The sequence below is a fragment of the Phoxinus phoxinus genome (genome assembly GCF_949152265.1).
Source record: "Phoxinus phoxinus genome assembly, chromosome: 15".
Taxonomy (NCBI): Eukaryota; Metazoa; Chordata; class Actinopteri; order Cypriniformes; family Leuciscidae; genus Phoxinus; species Phoxinus phoxinus.
In genome coordinates, this window is record NC_136890.1 from 27,604,515 (window position 1) to 27,624,669 (window position 20,155).

The 20,155-nt window shown below is 38.6% G+C and overlaps 1 protein-coding gene across 1 annotated transcript in view; it reads left to right on the forward strand.

The window, feature by feature from the left end:
* Positions 1 to 20,155, forward strand: part of xpr1a (xenotropic and polytropic retrovirus receptor 1a) — a 69,649-nt gene that overhangs the window by 35,028 nt on the left and 14,466 nt on the right. The window contains exons 3-9 of the mRNA XM_079638616.1: positions 13,045 to 13,146; positions 16,114 to 16,334; positions 17,293 to 17,442; positions 17,637 to 17,720; positions 18,748 to 18,829; positions 18,979 to 19,166; positions 19,550 to 19,729. Of these exons, the coding sequence (XP_079494742.1) occupies positions 13,045 to 13,146; positions 16,114 to 16,334; positions 17,293 to 17,442; positions 17,637 to 17,720; positions 18,748 to 18,829; positions 18,979 to 19,166; positions 19,550 to 19,729 (1,007 nt within the window). The remainder of the gene's footprint in view (positions 1 to 13,044; positions 13,147 to 16,113; positions 16,335 to 17,292; positions 17,443 to 17,636; positions 17,721 to 18,747; positions 18,830 to 18,978; positions 19,167 to 19,549; positions 19,730 to 20,155) is intronic.

Genomic DNA, 20,155 nt, shown 5'->3' on the forward strand with positions numbered 1-20,155 from the left:
CAGGTCCTCATATATGCAGTTCACACCCTTCCAGCTAGTCACATGACCTGGTATCCACGGTAACAGTAGACAAAGGCCTTCTGGTAATTACCAGTGTGAAAAACACGAGCAATTGCAGATGAGACCAATACACTGAAAGAAACACAGACAACAGGTTTTACCCACAATCCTTCTCGTTTTACAGCTGACCTCCTGTAAGTGAGAGTCACACACATATATCGCCGCAGACGAGTACTGCTAAAAGGTTTTCTGTGTTCCAGCTTCTTCAGGAACTTTAGCAGAGACTTTTGGCAACAACTGTTGGAAGTAAAACAAAAAATGAGATCCTCAGTTTTCTTTTCTTGGAGAAATAATACTTTTATTCAGCAAGTGTACTTTAAATTAATTATGAAGTGTAATTATATAATTAATATTATATAATTAGAAAGACTTTTACATTGTTACAAAATAAAGGCTGTTCATCAACTTTCTATTTATCAAAAAAATCCTGGTTTCCACAAAAAAATATTAAGCAGCACAACATTGATAATAATAAGAAATGTTTCTTGAGCATTGGTGAGCATAAGAAACTTCTTAAAAAAAACATTTAGAACATCTTACAGACCCCAAACTTTTGAACATGTCAAGTATTTGTTTCTATTTGTAATTAGTGGCGATAAAATCATGTGTTTCCCAGTCACTGGTATTATCTCACACGTTGGGATGGAGATTTTGTGTGATCTCATTATGCTTTGCTGTGTAATGGTGCTGTGAACGGTAATAGTTGTGTGTATTATTGATTACGGGATATACATAATCAATGGGCGGGTGTATATCAGGCAGCACAAAGGCAGGAGGCCGTCTCAATCAAAACTGCATTGATTAGTTTTCCTGCTGATTGCTTGCAACAAGCTCTGTCTGAAAGAAATGTGAAATTTATGCCTTCTGTGTATGTGGATAAATGTTAGTTATGCTTCGCCGCCTATGGAAAATTGAAAAATGAAGAAACATTGCACGCACAAAAGAAACAAATGCCACACAGCCACAATGCTGCGGCTCCAACTCCCACACACACATGCTGGAATGCATGTACACACACAGCAAACACCTGCTCATTCGCATGCATGCACACACACTCATGTGAAGGCAATTGGCTGGGCGGTTGAAAGGCCGTTTTGCTCGTGGCGGTTGCTAATGGCTACAAGGTAACGGCGGGAGCCTAGTGACGGGTCAATAACAGCGATGTCAGTCTCACAAACACAGATGACATAAAATTGCTCTTCGGTAGGATGTCATTATTGCAGACAAAACAAGATGAGAAATTGAACATGCTCAGAAAAACATTGGAAAGAGTGTTTCTAACTTTACGCTTGCAAATGCTTTTTTCTCCGATTTTTTGGGGGGATATTTAAGGCAGTTCTGATGCCGCTTTGCTTCTGTGTGAATGCTGTATTAGAGCAGCCTTAAAGTTGTCATAGGTGAAACTCGAAAAATTTGAATATCGTGCAAAGGTTCATTTATTTCCGTAATTCAACTTAAAAGGTGAAACAAATATATTATATAGACTTATTACATGCAAAGTGAGATATTTCAAGCCTTTATGTTATACTTTTGATGATTATGGCTTACAGCTTATATGAAAACCTAATTTTGAATTTGGGGTTTCACGTGTTGTATACGTGTGTGTGTGTGTGTGTGTGTGTGTGTGTGTGTGTGTGTGTGTGTGTGTGTGTGTGAATTTTTATTCCACAACGATTTATGCCATTGCTATTTCTTTGTAAATGTGCCTGTGTAAATGCCCTTTTTTTGGTTTTATGCCACTTTAAATGCAGCTCCTTTACCACCTTTGCAGTGTAAACACAATATTAGATTTGTACATTGTATGCAACACACTGAAAAAACACACAAGCACATGTCTCTCTCTCATGTCTCTCTCTCTCTCTGTCTCTTTCTCACTCTCTCTATCTGCCTGTCTCTCTCTCTGTCTCTCTGTCTGTCTGTCTGTCTGTCTCTCTTTCTCTCTCTCTCTCCCACACACATTTGGAGTGTCTTCAGAAAACAGGGAGCAGCTGCTGTGTGTCTTGTTTTGGTCTCAAGAGGGCCTGAGGAGGCAGAAATGCGAGACATCTCATTAACCGCTGTTTGAATGTGTCGTTGAATTGCCCTATAGATGTGAGACAGCTTAAGACTGTCATCAGTAACAAGACTAAAGCGTGGTGCGCTTCCCTGTTTTACGGATGACCGCAGAGGTTACCTGTATATGTCTTTCCTTCAATATAAAAGACAAATGAACATTATTCAAGCTAATCTTGTGTATAAAATTAAGTCCTGGGGCAGATAATGTTGATGGATTGGGTAGGTGAGAGTGTGGTGACATGGAACAAAAATTAACAAAAATCTTAGAATTGAATTATGCACTTTATCAATAATCAAAGTACACTAATTGAAAACGTGCATTATTGGAATGTAATGTATAATTGTGAGTTTGGTGAATGTAATATATAATAATATATTATGTGACTGTAAGGAAGAATTTGAATTTGTTTTATGGTTTGTGAAAAAATTCTGACTAATATAAAATATTGTTGTATCATAAAAAGTGCATTTAATACCCAATTAAAACAACAACGCTCCCATAAGAATCAATGAAGCTGTCTAGACTGCAAATAAAATGGCATCAGGCTTTGTTGATTATGGTGGGGTGATGTCATTTTGTCATATAAAGATGTTCGCTGGTAGTGTAGATTGGATGAAACCGGTACATTGACACTGCTTTAGTGACTGAGCATTTTTTTTATCATTTGCTTGATGGTGGACTCTTAAACAAACCATAATTAGCGATTTGTAGCTTTTAGTCCATATCTGTTAGCTCTGAGAGTGTTTATTCCAGTATCCATCTGAATAAATGTAGAATATTCCATTCCCAGAAAATGGACTAAAAATATTGATTACATTTCTTTTAGATGGATACGAGGTAGGAAATCGGCTAAAAATCTGGATCCAATTTTGGAGGCGCTGTATCCGGCTTGAAGCATTATCGTAGTCCTCCATATCTTGAGATCCTGTCAAAATGCTTCCACCCAGCTCTTGTTCTTCCTCCGCGCCTGTAATAGAGATGTACAGGCACCTGTGTGTGTGTGTAATGGGCCTGACAGAGCAGTGGAATGTACCCATAAACAGGTTACAGTCTTTGCGAAGATACTTAAGGGAGGATGTGATAATGAGCCGTATTATTTGGGTTTGAGGAGGAGAGAGAGAACAGAGAGTGTTTTAATGGCGATTTCTATAATAGTAGCAATGCGTCACATGGTTTAAGCCACCCACTCATGCTCTTTCTGCCTAACGCATTTAAATCAGCTCATTATTCATTAAAGTAGTCTATGAATTAGCAAGCTTATTAAGCTAATAGCTACGCCTTAATTAAGATGAAGATCATATGTTAATACCTATATGGCTGTTAAACATTAAATCTTACAGTGTCATTAGAATTGGCTATAATACGGGTGAAGAGTTTTATATACTTGTATTTTTGAAGATCGGCATAAAAATTTCTATAATGTCTGTAAACTTGCTCTATTCTCCGACATTTACCGGAGATGAGAGACGGCACTTGCATACAGAGGTGTTAAAATATGCACCCCTGCTAATTCCAAGGACAGACCTCACCGCTGGGGACTGGATTAATAAGTCTTTGTTTCATAAGCCTCTTGGCCTGTAGATATGCTGCCTGAAGATAATTGAAAGCTCCGTTTTCAAAAGGTGACATTACCTCTGTGGCGTCACGGAGGAACCCTGCCTTTGTAACACTTCCAAACTTTGCATTTGAAGAAAACCAAGTGAAACAAGGCTAAAAGTATCTGTGAAGTATAAAGTGTGGTGAAATGTCTTTGCTGTGAATGCATGCTGAGGTAGACGATGTCTTCTTGTCATGATTAATTCAAGAACGCCTATAACTAAGAGGACTAAATAATTGTATTCTGTTATATTCTATTTTATTCTATTAAATATGTGAGTATTTCCTGGCAGGTTGACGATGATTTTATTCAGTGAGCAAAGCTAAGACTTTAATGTTTATATATTATTAGTCTACCTGTATAATTGTCAGACTTTTATTTTCACTGTAAACCTTATGGCATTTAAAATACTAGGGGTGTAACAATATATCGTGCCACAATATATCGCAATACAAAAATGCAACAATACGTATCGTGGATAGTGACAATATGTATCGTGGATAGTTCACCCAAAATAGAAATTACTGTATAAGAAAAAAATCATGTTTTCAGAGTTTTAGTGTCAGTACTACATTAAACTACTATATAATGTTGATTATAATGTATAATAATGCAATGGTCAGCTTCAGAATCATGAATATTTTTATTCTGGTGTCACCATTGTCCTTGAATTACAAGCACCAAGTCCAAACCTGTTCATTTAAACCCACAATGTAATATCAAAGTTAGCATTTTAATCAACAGTATTTTTTGTTAACCTTTTATCATATGTCTTGGGAGTATCGCAATAATATCGTATCGTGAGTTCAGTATCGTGATATATATCGAATCGTGAAATGAAGGTATCGTTACACCCCTATAAAATACGTATCTGAGCTGAACAAAGGAGACAAACTTCAGTGGTGGTTTTATCAGTGACCTTTCCAGCTTCCCGTGAGTCAGAGAGAGAGAGAGAGAGAGAGAAATCTTCACAGGGCCGTGATGAAGCTGTTTTTAAGGCAGAGTATGCAGACGTCTGGCCTGTGTCTGACTGTGAGCTGGACTGATAAAACTTCACAGCTGAGATGCTCAGCGGGTTTCGGCACACAGCCAATCTCAGCGTCAGCTTTTCATTCACGCATCAGCTGAAGAGAGAGATATTTTAAAACAGACCTCTGGCTGCAATCTCTGGATACATTTTGTGTGTGTTTTAAGGGATTATGTGGAGATAAGCAGACAATCCTTTTTTAGAGATGCGTTTGCTGTTCTCATCTTAAACTTTTTTTCTGCTATTTCCATTGAGATTCTATGTTAATGTGTCCTTAGATCTGTTCAGTCAATAAGAATAAGCTCTCCAGTCTTTAATGTCTCTAAAAATGTTATGTATTTCTAAAAAAAAAAACAAGTAGATTAGGACTGGCCACTTAGTCACAAAGTCTTCCCCGATTAATTCTAATGCAATGTTTCCAGGCCAGAAACCCCCAACACAATTACAGGGGAATATCCTGTCTGTACTGCTCTCTAACAGACTGCAGATGCTAGAGTCGGGTAAATCACCCAAATTATGTTTGCTTATTTACAGGCGTTTACTGTCAAGTCACATTCTTGGTGAATAGAATGACTCTGTGTTGATCTGTCAGTTTGATGACATGGAACAGATCTTTCCATCTGATATCTTGAGAATAATGGTTGGGAGGATGAGAACAAAGTTTAGACCGAAATAGTTGTGCACTTTGAGGCTTATTATTTTAAGGGTTCCTGTGATGCAGTTTGAAAGATTTAGGCCAAACTGCGTAATCATGAATACCTTCATAAATGTAACTTTTCTCTTCGAGGATGAAATGGAATGTCTCATTATAGTAGTACAAAAGTGTATTGTTCTAAATAAAGAGTTTAGAACAGAGTTTTTGAGAGCGTTCTGGAATTGGAACACCGTTTCAGAACCACGGACAGCTCACATACTTGAGTGGAGCTGCTTTCATATCAGGCCATGGAAAATGTGATTATTAGACATTCCCAAACTCTGAAATTTAGAATTAATATATTGATTTATCCAAGGTATAAGATTAACACTTGCCAAGAGCAGTGTCAATTTTGGCTCCCATTTTTGTCTTTTGAATTTTCAATTATCCCGCTTTTGAAATGTTAAAATGTTAATTTTGAACTTTGGATTTATCAAGTGGAACCCACTTTTGTTTTGTCATGTTCTGTGCCTATTTTTCAATTTAATCTTTTGTCTATTGTTGTTTTTCTTTCTTATTTCTTTCAATTTAATTTTAGATTATAAAAGCATAATAGTTTTACATACTAACACAGAAATATAATGACAACTAGACTGTCCCAGGTAAAATATTTCCTCTTCTAATAGTCTAATACTCCAGTCTTTATGTATTTATTTATAAGGTTGCTGTGTAATGTGTGAAACATAAATGTTGTAATATTTTAATATATTTAAAAATATATATTGACTGGCAAACCATTATTTGATTATATTTCAGCATAAACATATACATCACCAGTGTCACGGGTATGGTGCGGATGAAGACAGGCTGAGGCCCAAAGTTCCAATTCAAACTTTTACTATAATAAAACTTAAACAAAACTGGTACAGGCAAGGGTAACACTCTCCATACACAATGACATATACAAACACAAGCATTAGCATAAGCATTGACCGACAACTGAAGGGTGAGAGACAGGAACTTAAATACACAGATGACAACGAGTGACGACAGGTGATGATGATGATTAACAAGGCTAATTAACTAAACAGGTGACGAAAATGAACTAATGAAAATGACGACAGAGATGATGAAAACACTGAAGATGGAAAACAAACTAAAAGTCCATGATAAACAACAGAAAACACATTAACAATGTGACAGAACCCCCCCCTCTGGGCTGGACGGGACCAGCGGTGCAGGAAGCTCTGGGCTGGACGGGACCAGCGGTGCAGGAAGCTCTGGGCTGGACGGGACCAGCGGTGCAGGAAGCTCTGGGCTGGACGGGACCAGCGGTGCAGGAAGCTCTGGGCTGGACGGGACCAGCGGTGCAGGAAGCTCTGGGCTGGACGGGACCAGCGGTGCAGGAAGCTCTGGGCTGGACGGGACCAGCGGTGCAGGAAGCTCTGGGCTGGACGGGACCAGCGGTGCAGGAAGCTCTGGGCTGGACGGGACCAGCGGTGCAGGAAGCTCTGGGCTGGACGGGACCAGCGGTGCAGGAAGCTCTGGGCTGGACGGGACCAGCGGTGCAGGAAGCTCTGGGCTGGACGGGACCAGCGGTGCAGGAAGCTCTGGGCTGGACGGGACCAGCGGTGCAGGAAGCTCTGGAGTTGGAGTGGGGCTGGTGGCATCATCGACGGTGAAGGATGATCCGTTATTCCATAATACCCACTCCACATAGGCAGCAAAGTTCTCCCGAGGCCCATCTCCGGGCAGGCGTGCTTTGGCCTCAGCGTTGAGGCCTGCCCGGAAGAACATACAGAGGCTGATATCATCATAATGTACCAAAGGTACCAAGTCCAAATACCTCTGTGTGTGGGCCTCGAGAGACTGATCCTCCTGGGAAAGGAGAAGGATCTGGACGGCTGGAAGATCCATACTGTCTTGGTCGGTCAATCTGTCACGGGTATGGTGCGGATGAAGACAGGCTGAGGCCCAAAGTTCCAATTCAAACTTTTACTATAATAAAACTTAAACAAAACTGGTACAGGCAAGGGTAACACTCTCCATACACAATGACATATACAAACACAAGCATTAGCATAAGCATTGACCGACAACTGAAGGGTGAGAGACAGGAACTTAAATACACAGATGACAACGAGTGACGACAGGTGATGATGATGATGATTAACAAGGCTAATTAACTAAACAGGTGACGAAAATGAACTAATGAAAATGACGACAGAGATGATGAAAACACTGAAGATGGAAAACAAACTAAAAGTCCATGATAAACAACAGAAAACACATTAACAATGTGACAACCAGACAGGTAATGAACATAATCTAGCTAATTTATTCACAGCTGAAATATTGTACGTATATGTAACAAGCAAAGTTAATAACATTACAAGTAATGTCAGAAAGATATAAGATCTGCTGTTGTTCATAAATACCAGTAGTGGGTGGTGATGTACAAGGATGACGTTGGTTGCCAGAAATTGAGTGTCAGTCAGTGTCCTTTACTGTCCTTACCAGTTCCCGAATTTGTGAACACGATACACTGATTCACTAGCTCAGAAGCTATAGGGAGCTGATTTAGACGCACCCTAAATCTAGAAGTGAACAGGAACTAACAGACACCTTCTAAAAGCGTCTTGTCAGGATGACATGTACAGCTGAATATTTCATTGTGTCATTTTTGTGAACCAAATCCTTGGCAGCATCATGTCTCTGACCAGCTCAGATTTCATATCCCACCATCCATTTCACATCCCATCTGTGTCATCCACCCCACTTCCTAATGCATTCACCCGGTCTGGATGCTGCCGGGAATCCCGCAACCCCCGCCCCCAACCCTACAGAAACCAAGATTTACACTCTCAATGTGCTGAGCTGCTCTCTGATGAATGAGTCTAGACTGAGAGCTTCTCCCTCGTGCTTACTTTGCTTTTCTACATGTTATTTACATGGAGGCTGCTCTGGGTGTACAAGACTCAATAATGTGCATTGCTAATCATCTCCCAATCCTAGAAGCTTCCTGATTGGCTGGGCTAATTGTGGCTTGAGGGACGAGAGAGCTGGTGGAGAGACTGGGGCTGCTACAAGAGTTCTCCTTCATCTCTGAGGGTCTGGTTGAACTTAGCAAGGGGGCAGGGGGGGCGAACGGATGGCTGCAAGAGGCTTTTATGTGCTACGTTTCATGTTTTCACTTTGTGTCTCTTTCCCAGCATGCATCGTTCCTGCTTAACGGGTTCCGCCGCACGGCTGTCCTGCTGCAATCCCACCCACACACTTCAGCCTTTTAATAGAGCGTGCCAGCGAGAGCGAATAATCACCCCCTCTAATTTACTCAGGATGATGGGCCCTCGTAAAAGCCTCCAACAACAGAGCGTTTCCTGTGCCTTTTTATTGCCGCCAGGCATACAGTTTAATTCAACTGCGATGATTGAGATCACCATGTAGAGGGGAGATAAGGGACTCACACCCATGTTTGGCAGCGCTGCGACAATGCAAACAGCAAGACGAGGGCGATAAACAGCATTGAGGCGGTTAACCGGATTGTAAAATGAGGAGAGGTCATTCAGCTGTCGGTCGAGCAATCGTTGTGTTCACACACTCGCCACCAGTAGCCCTCTAATGAGAGATGATATCGCTCACCCTGGACAATACATGCATTGCTCTCTCGTTCTCTGCAACGCCAAATCATGTACTTGCTTAATTGAATTTGCCAGTCTTGCAATGTAATCCTAATGGGAAAGAATTGGGGGGGAAAAGAAACATTTGCTTTTTTTTGTTCCGAAAGGCAAGGCAGATGAATCCTCTTCCTGCAGGGCTTTTTGGGTAAAACAATACACAGTCTGATCCCTTGATCCATGAGCACAGTCAGTTCTAGTAAATCTAGGCACCCAGAGGGAAAATGTTATATTCATGTGAGCCTGTCAAGGGAGGTATGATAGAGACAGACAGAGGGAGAGAGAGAGAGAGAGAGGGAGGGAGAGGGAGGGAGAGGGAGGGAGAGGGAGGGAGAGGGAGGGAGGGAGGGAGGGAGGGAGAGGGAGGGAGGGAGAGAGAAGGAGGGAGAGAGAGGGAGAGAGAGAGGGAGAGATATAACCCCAGATGAAAAAAGTGTTAGTTGCAGCTTTATAGGATTGGTGTGCAGGATTTATGTGTAGGATTTAAGACACAGGAAGTTCCTTAGTCAGGAAAAGTGTGCTGATGTCAGGGTTCTGTACTTCACTCTTTAAATTAAAGCACTAACAGTGCAACAAGACATACAATGCAATGCAATGCAATACAATGATAATTGAGAGACGTATCATCAAAAGCCTGATGTATCATATTTTGATACTCACATTTCTTCTGAAATAATGTATGGATAATCAAGTAAACCTAAATTGCTTTAGTTCATTTGAAACCTGAAGGCAGACAGTTTTAGAAATAAACTAAAAGGCCTTTTACTTGCTATAAACTATCAATCAGATGACAGAAAGCATGGTGTAGATTGTGTTCAACTGGTTTTTCAGCAAAGTTTTGAGTTTAATAATACATTAGGCTTTATAGGGTTATCTTCCATCAAAAAAACTGAGTAAAGAAAGAGTAAAGAAAACATAAAGGTTTCTTCTTTCTTTGCGTTTTGTGTTCTTGGTTTGGGTTTCGAAGTTGGAAACTTTCCATGGCAATTAACAGGAATATATGGGAATTAACGTGAATTAATGGAAATAAACTGGAAATGTGCAAGATTGCAGATGAGCCTATAAAAGGGAACCTGGTCACACCCTTGAATGTAACCAAACAAAATGTTTATATTTCTGTTTGTAAATTCTAGTTTTAACAAAGTACCAACATTTCCAATTAATTTCCTTTAATTCCCATAAATTGCCATTAAGTTTCCAAATTGGAATATTTCCAAAATTTCCCATGCTGCTTAACTTTTTCCTCTGATATTTTTCGCCCATTTGCAACCGTATTATTGGTAGAGCATGGTTTGATTGTTGTTGATACTGATACACACACACTTGCACCTTTATTGTGTTTGAGGTATAATGCATTGTAAGGCTAACGAGTGCTGTCGTGGTAAACAGCAGGAAGACACCAGGAAAGACATTACACATGGCTTCCTCTGTTACTGTGACAACAGAAACATAATGAGTATACATTATCTTTCTGTTGTCACAGTAACATAATGGGGTATACATGCTTTTCTTTTAACAATCTGTGCTATTTGTTTACATTTTCTTGCCACATTGTTAAAAGTGACATAAAACTGTATGGCTTATGTGATGTGCCACATTTGTGGCACTGAATATTCAGTGGAAAATGGATTTTATCCATAGGGATTTGATTGTATTGTGGATATTATATGATCGTTTTTATTATTTATCCCTGCCCACACAGCCTTGGTATCATCAGCAGAAAAGACATTGGGCCCTATTTTAACAATCTAAAAACGTAAGTATCAAACGCAAGTAACTTTGTGGGCGGATCCCGGGCGCTGTTGCTATTTTACAGGCGGGATAAATGACTCTTGCGCCTGACACAAATCTAAAAGGGATTGGTCTGAAGTAGCTTTATTACTCATAGGTGTGGTTTGGGCGTAACGTGAAATAAACCAATCAGAGCGTCTTCTCACATTCCCTTTAAGAGCAGGCGCGCTTGTTCCATGGCGGATTGCTATTATAATGTTGGATTTGCCAGGCGCACGCCATGAGCGGTTCACAGCCGAGGAGACCGACGTTCTCGTCAGGGCCGTAAAACACAGAGAAGTGACATTGTATGGGGATGGGAGAAACCCACCCAAATTAGCTTCGGTTAAACAGGCATATAATAATTTGGGTAAATGTGTAAGCTAGATTTATGCCTATTTTTTTCACATCTTCATGGACACAATAATGATTTCCTTCGTATATGTTTCTTTGTAATAATATATGATTTGCAAAAATGAAAACTGCTGCGTCTGTTTAGATTAGAGAATCAAAGTGTATGCGCGTTGTTCGCACGCTACATAATGGCCAAGCATGCGCCCTTAAAATAGCATATGACTAACGCGCCACTGTCTTTAGACTAAGTTATTCCTGGTCAGTGGCGGAATTGTTTTCTCAAACCGCAAAATAGCACCAGGGGACGTTTGCGCTGGAACACGCCTCCTCTTTTCGTTGAACCGAGCCTGGGAGCGCAAGTTCATTCCCTAATTTACCGACGTGCGTCTGTGAAGGGGAAAAGTCCGCTGTGTGTCGGATGCAAAGTAGGAATGATACATGCGTCGGTGTATAAAGTCAATTGCGCTGGGTGCAAGATAGGGCCCAAGGAGTTTCAGTCGTTACATGTTTGTAGACTTTAAAAACAAACTCGGTTATACTTTATTTTAAAGGGACATAGTTACATTGTACTTCCTCAAATACTGAGTAATTAACTACATGTACTTACTATAGAGTTACGGTTGGGTTAGGGTTTGGTTGAGGGTTAGTTATCTGTAATTATGCATAATTTACTCTTATTACTATAGTAAGTACATGTAGTAACGTGTAACTACGTCACCTTAAACTAAAGTGTTACCACAAACTTTAATTTTTTAGAATAACATGCATTGAGGAATTGTGCAGCACCAGGAACTTGAACACTGAAACACTGGAAATGTGGTGAAGTTGTGTTGTAGTTATATGTGGGCTGAATGTGTAATGTCAGAGGGGTCAGAGTTCATCCTGGATCATTTCTCTCAATCTTTGTTGTCAATCTTCAAAAGCACATTGGAAACAAAATTGGTGTGGAATGAATTTTCACTCAGAAATTGCTAGTGATTTTTCCAAATAGAAAGAATCTTGTAAAACATGACATTTTAAAGTAGGAAGACTGAAACAGTATTTTTTTGTAAGACATACTATAATAACACTGGTCTTCTAATAACACTGGTCTACAGCCAAAATGCTTCTGAAATAAATGTTGTCTAACTTGACTCATTTTGGGTCACTGAGAACAAAAATTATGCTTAAAATTGTTGATTGGCTCTAGTTTCCAAGATGAGAAGACAAATTGCCCTATATCAGCTCTATATCATGCAGGGTGCATTCCTGGAGGGCCACAGCTCTGCAAAGTTTAGTTCCAACCCTGTTGAAACATACCTGCAGATTTCAGACAAGCCTAAAAGACTTAAAGAGCCGGATCAGGGGTATTTAATTAGGGTTAAAGCTGAACTTTAACTTTAACTTTTTTTTATTTTTAGTTTTGCACCCCTGTCACACAGTGTCGTGCTCTCTTATTTGTCAATGTTTGATTTTGCAAAGGGACACATTTCTGTCTAGCCAAAGTGAGCATAGATGCCTCGTACTTTTGTGAACAGTGCAGATAACTTCAGATGGAGCAAATGGATTAATACATTTAATAGTAAGTTTTATTTATATAACCCTTTTGCTGATTTTTTAAGTGTTACATAAATGGACAAGTGACAGGTACTATGCACAATATACATAGAAGTCAAATATCTTGAATTTAGATATCTAGAAATCTGGAATTTAGACTTGTTGTTTAACTTTAAAGCTCAAAGCACTTGTTTTATTCTGGCCTTGAAGAGCCAGTATAAAGATGAAGCTGTGAATGGTAATGTGGATATCTCTAGGGTGAGTGGATTAGTGCCCACTGCTGAATATGAAAATGGACATAGATTTACGACTTTGTATTTTTTTCTCTTTCAGTCACAGATGAAGACACCGTCAAAAGGTACTATGCCAAGTTTGAGGAGAAGTTTTTTCAGACATGCGAAAAGGAGCTTTCCAAGATCAACACATTCTATTCAGGTATTGTTTTCTATGCATGCCATGAAAACTGTATTTTATATATTAAAATAACTGTTGTCTGTTTTATTATATTTTAAAATGTAATTTATTACTATGATGGCAAAGCTGATTTTTTTTTAGCATCATTACATGACCAGTCACCTGATCCTTCAGAAATCATACAAAAATGCTGATTTGGTTCTCAAGAAACATTCTTTATTATTATCAATGTTGAAAGCAGCTGTGCTGCTTAATACTTTTGTGGAAACCTTGATAAAGAAATAATATTTGATGAATATGAGGATATCCATAAAAAGTACATGTATCCATCAATCAGTCGTAGAACTTTTTTGAGGGTTACAAGAGAGCTTTTTTCAGCATAACCATCGTTAATATTTAACTTTTAATAATACTAACTGTTTGGCTACTATTATTGCATTATATCTGTTACCCATAAATGGCACAAGTGGAAACAAACTTTACTGCGTGTGGTTAAACTGCAGCGGCCTGCTAAATGCCGTCAAGGGATTCCCTGTGCATGAGGTCAGGGTGTACAGCACTATTTGGGAACATGATGTAATATGTAATGCCTGCCATAGTCGTTTTAACTTGCGTCAAGGGGAATAGACTATGTTTGGACTGATAATAAATGCACACTGCAACATAAGCTGTGTTGTTGCATTGACTTCAGGGCAACAAGAATGTCTGATCTCTACTGCCTCTAGTGGCTGGTTACTGGATAGAACAGACATTAAATTGAAAGCATGAGATTAATGCTTTGTTTGCATGTGGATGCATTGTTAGCATGCATCATAAATGAGAATATAACAATAGTTAATTCTGCTCACAATTAAAATCTCAAAATGAGATGCGACTGAGGGATCAGCATTTATTCTGAAACAAAGACGCAGATGCACATTAATAATTTAACATGAAAGGAAAGCATTCATTCTGCTAATAATCTTGGTTTAGTCTTTTTATCCTCCAGTTGCCACTGATAATCATTCACTCCCTCAGTGCTGCAGGTTTGACGGTCGGACCAAAATAAAGTCTAATCGAGTTGCCTAGCCAAAGAAAGCTGGCAAGTCGACCAAGCTGGAAAAATCTCTGACCCCATACTTTATCTTATTTTGTCCTTTTGGAATAACACATGGATGTTTTTCCACAAGAGCAAAATTAGATAAAGTTTCCTTCTCTAGAAAGTAGTCAATAAAAACATAAATGTCAATTTAGCCAATATACGATGTCATTCTGCAGATTATGTTGTCCATGCATGCATACACAGGCCTGTTTTCAAGATTTATGTAGTGATATGCAAGGCATTCTCATATTTGATGAATTATAAATTGAAATTGATATTAGGATGGCAGCCGCTGTTACTGCACTATAACTAATTCTGTCTAGTTGACCCAGACTGTGTTATGTCCGAGACCCCTGCCTCCCCCCTGAGTCGTCCTGAATTAACAACATAGCTTCTAAACCTTCAGTACATACAGTCTTTGTCCCAGTGGACGAGATCTGCTAAGCACATACATTCTTAGCACCATCTTAGCCACGTTCAGCCTGCAGAAGCACAGAACTTATTCAGACTATTATAGATTTAAATTGGCATGAAAGAAAACGAGGTTGTGCCGTTCATTTGATCCTAAGGACACATCTTCTATTCACAGCCAATGTTTATTCTGGACATTCCCTATATCAGCCAGTGCTATATCTTACTTTTTATTATTATGGACATGCATTTTTAATGCTTTGCAAAACAATTCTGTGACATTTGTTTGCAAATTCTATTTGTCAAATTGTCAGCTTTTAAACTGGCGAACATAAATGTTTTGCCATATTTTGGCATACATGTTTTGCCATATTTTTCAGCTAGTGTTTATGAAAGTTTATGAAAAATTTGGTAGCCCTTTATAATGCATTAACTAGCAATAAGGAATACTGTTACTGTATATATTAATCTTTGTTAACATTTAATTAATAAAAATACTTCTGTTCATTGTTAAGTTCATGTTAGTTCAGGTTCATTAACTAATGCTAACAGATACAGCTTTCGATTTTAATCATGTATTAGTAAATGTTGAAATGAACTTTAACTGAGATTAATAAATGCTATAGAAATATTTTTCATTGATGTTAACAAAATGTTGTTAATGTTAACAAATGAAACCTTATTGTAAAGTTTTACCCAAATTTTCAGCTGTTGTAAAGAAAACCAGAACAATCAAGGAAAAAAAGGTTAAATTTATGTGTAAGAAAGAATATAAATTAAAAAATCATCTTTTTTAAATAATACACACATACAAATACTATGAATAATATACAATTCTATCAACAATATAAAAAAAATAACTTTTTCAAATTAGGATTTTTCATACAAATTTTACATATATATTTTTTTAGTTTTGGGACTAGTGAAAATGTTGGCAGTTCTAGAAGAAATCCCTGAGAAAGTGGACAAATTGGCTTTGTAGATACAAAGTGTGGCAGCTCTCCTCCTCATTCTCCTTCTCAGCCTGGACTCTGCCGTCTCTCGCCCATACGCTCCCAGTATTTACTTGTTGAACCTAATACCCATTTCCTTCCTCTGAAAGTGAGATGGGCGAGCAGGCTGTTCACCAAACTGCTGGGACACAGGCCAGCGCGGATAATGCTGTCTGAGATATCACCCTTACAGGAAGAAGCTCATCTCAGACAGGAAATCTGTCTGCTTTACTTTCCAGTTGATGGGTAGAATGAGGGATTTATTTGTCATGCGAAATGGATTCTGGTGCATCTCATTGCAGGGTTGTAAGCCAAGCAGGCTTTTTGTCTCTCAATAGACAAAGTTGAATAATTCTTAATACATTTTAAGATCGTCTGGCGTAGCCTACACCCAGGTTTTTTTGTTTACCATTTTGTTTGCTCTCAAAGACCATAAATCGAAAAATAATAATCATCAATAAGGCGTAATTATTAATATTTACTTTTCTTTTTGGATCTTCACAGAGAAACTTGCTGAGGCGCAGCGGCGATTCGCAACTTTGCAGAATGAGCTGCAGACGTCTCTGGATGCCCAGCGGGAGAGCAACGCTCCAGGGCTGCGCAGTCGCCGCAAAACGGTGTTGCCTTTGTCCAACAAGGAGCGCAACAAACATCGCAACATCAAAGACCTGCAGCTGGCCTTCAGCGAGTTCTACCTCAGCCTCATTCTCCTGCAGAACTACCAGGTCTGAAAATTGGCATGTTTTTGTTGTTGTTCGTCTGCTCTTCTGAGCGTTGACCTTTTCCTGGCTGGTTCTGTTGACACTTTTTTCATGTTTTTGTTGTTCTCTGTTGACGAGACCACCGCTCGTGCACCCAAAGCTCAACATATGCTGCTCTTTTCAGCTGGGTTTTCATTAATTTTATCTTCATTCCTGTGCACTTTACAAATGTTATACCTATTTCCATATTCTTTTTTGCCCATATTTCTTTATCCTTCCATCAGTTTGGAAACGGTTGACCTAATTTGTGTTTTTCATGATTTTAACGCAGGGATTTCCAAATTTTTTGTCAGTCAAACCTGTTTGGCCAATTTAATTACACATTCAAATGTTTACGGTTCTCTGATGTTTGTTTACATGACATGCAGACAAACCAATAAAATATTTAATCTTTTTTTTAAGTCTTCTTTTGATTTGTTTATATTTTACAATTATTTTATTGACATAAAAAAAAAATATTTGACATAAATTATTTTCATTAACTCACGAACCAGTTCCCAGGCTTGGAAAACCCTGATCTAAAGGTTTACGATTGAATTATTGAAATAAATGTAATACCCAAATATTGGTTGTGCTTACATGTGAATTTTTTTTCAAAGTGAATTTTACATGGATAGTGAAGGATAAGTAGTCAACAGGTATCCAGCATACATGTGAACTGCTTTAATACAGTTACAACATACAAAATATCCCAGGATGCACCAGATGTCCAGAGCGAAGAGCTGGAATATTCATTTGTTTTCATGACTTTTCTCTAAAATGTCTAATTATTTGATTACATTATCCTAAATTGTGGAAAATAGCAATAATAAATAAATGAGTAGACATGTCTCAACATATAGAAAAAGAGGATTGCTCTTTTCTCTGTGTTGTTAGATGTGTAACTTAATTTCATGTTCTGATTCACCCAAACCTCATTCAGAATCTGAACTTCACTGGATTCCGTAAGATTCTGAAGAAACATGATAAGATTCTGGATACACAGCGTGGAGCCGATTGGCGTGTGGCTCACGTGGAGGTGGCTCCATTCTACACCTGTAAGAAGATCACACAGCTCATCTCTGAGACCGAGGTAGACTGCCTGTCTCCACGTTTAGACTTTTGACTTCCTGCTCGTAAGATAATCAGATTGTGATGGTGTTACTGTACACTCCCGTAGCTGCTGTAAGTGATGCTTAAACCCCTAGAGTGCATTAGAATGAAGCTTAAGATCAGAAATGATCAAACTAAAGTGTGCTGTCTGACCTTTGACCCTCGTGTGCCTAGGCTCTGGTGACCACAGAGCTGGAAGGTGGTGACCGTCAGAAGGCCATGAAGAGGCTGAGGGTTCCTCCTCTTGGAGCAGCACAGGTGACAAAAGAAACTCACATATGCAAACACAGAAATTGTGTAACCTAGTGATTGCCCACCTCAGACTTTCGACTGGATGCTATTTGTTTATCTTCAATGCCTTTAAAGGGTTAATTCACCCAAAAATGAATATTCTGTCACCATTTTCGTTCATCTTCGGAACACAAATGAAGATCTTTTTGATGAAATCTGAGAGTTTTATGTCCCTCCATTTCCTGAAGAGACTCGATCTCTTTATATGATGAATAAAATAATTGTAATGAAAAATAAGAGGTTATTGGCTGTTATAATTTGACAAATATATCACTGAAGTCTCTGGGACTGTAAAGTCTAGCCAAAAGAACATGAAGGTTAAGTGTTCTGTATTAAATATTTGATTAACATTTAATATTGTCTGAATCTAAGCTATTTTATATGCCAAAGTGACTTTCAACGAAGTCTGTGTAGAATATTTTAGTGATAAATACAAAACACTCAAGCAAAACCAGTAGGAAACAACAAACATGCTTGTCAAAAAATAGCATGATAGCCAAGATTTTTTTTTGGAAAAAAGTATCTGCAGTCTCTTTTCATGCAGTACTTGTAGTTCTAGGTCAGTAACAGTTGTGTAAATCCTCAGGAACTATATAATGCAAAAGGCAGTGTGGGTGGAGAGATACACCTTTGCCTGGAACATCATGCACAAAACATTGCAGGAATAGAAAACTGCTTTACATTTAATTGGGATAATTTATTTGTCCCCCTGTACTTTGCATGATGTAAGTGTAAAAATGTATGCGCTTGTACAACTGAACATCCAGGTTTTTTGAGTTGAAGTCATCTACTTACATTTTTTTTTTAAATGCACTCAACTTGAAATATTAAGTTGCCATGGCTTAAAATATACCACTATTTTAATATTTGCCCATTTGCAATTGCTAATGCAAAGTTAAATAATAATGCATATTAGAAAAGCTGCACTGAGATGCATCACTTGTGTTCCTGAAGGTTATTGCATTAATCAAGTCTGTTTTTTCCTCAACCTCAGCCTGCACCTGCCTGGACCACCTTCCGTGTGGGACTGTATTGTGGGATCTTCATGGTCCTGGCTGTCGCCTTCGTCCTTACTGGTACAGTTTTTAACCTTGTATCACACTCAGACCAATATATCAACTTTACCTGTTTGTCTTTATCTTATCCAGTGTATAAATTCCAGCCTTTCTGCTAATAGAGCAGTGCAGTAATGTATACAACTGTGTGACTGATCTTTCCCTCTCAGGTGCTTTTTTCATTCGTAATCAGAACATCTGGCCACTGGTGCGCATCTACCGCGGCGGTTTCCTTTTGATTCAGTTTCTCTTTCTCTTGGGGATTAACACTTATGGCTGGAGGCAGGCGGGTGTCAATCATGTGCTGATCTTTGAGCTGAACCCCCGAAACAATCTTTCACATCAGCATCTGTTTGAGGTGAGACACGTCATGGAGAAGGAAACTTTACGGAAAGTCTCTGTATACACTACCATTTAAAAGTCGGTACGATTTTTTTAATAGTTTTGAAAGAAGTCTCTTATTCTCGCCACGATCAAAGTACTCATTTTTCTATTTAAAATATCTGGGGGGGTTTTCTATTTGACTATATTTAAAAATGTAATTTATTCCTGTGATGGTAAAGCATCATTACTCTAGTCTTCAGTGTCACATGATCCTTCAGAATACATTCTAATATGCTGAATTGATGCTCAAAAAACATTTATTATTATTATCAAATAACAGGAAGAAGGAAAAAAATCTTCCAGGTTTAGAAAATCTTGATGTTCAGTTTAATCTTTTCCTCTTTTCTCTTGCTGTAGATCGCAGGGTTTTTGGGGGTGTTGTGGTGTCTCAGCATCCTTTCCTGTCTGTTTGCGGACTACACTTGGCTCCCTATGCAGGCGAACCCCCTCATCCTCTACGGCTTTATGCTGCTCTTCCTCATCAACCCCTTCAAAACCGCCTACTACAAATCCCGTTTCTGGCTCATCAAACTTCTGGTGAGAGACAAAACTTTTCAGCACATGCTGTGAAACCTTTACATATTACAAATCTAGAGTTCTAATAGCAATAAAATATTATTGATAATTAGTGAAGACCCTTTTTCATCGTCTTAATGTGGGCAGGCTCCATTCAGATATGCAATACCTAGTTTTCGTGATCCACTCCAAAAAGTTCCACCCCAAATATCCTGTTTAACTTATAAATCCGTCAGATTTCAAGTAAAGTGGGTTGCAAAAAGCATTTAAAATATTCATATCCTATGTGATACAGGGGCATTTTTATGAAATAAGTCTCTTTTTCTCACCAAGGTGGCAGTTCTTTGATCAGAAATACAGTGAAAACAATAATATTGTGTGAATTATTAATACAATTTAAAATAACTGTTTTCTATATGAATATATTTTCAAATGTAATTAATTCCT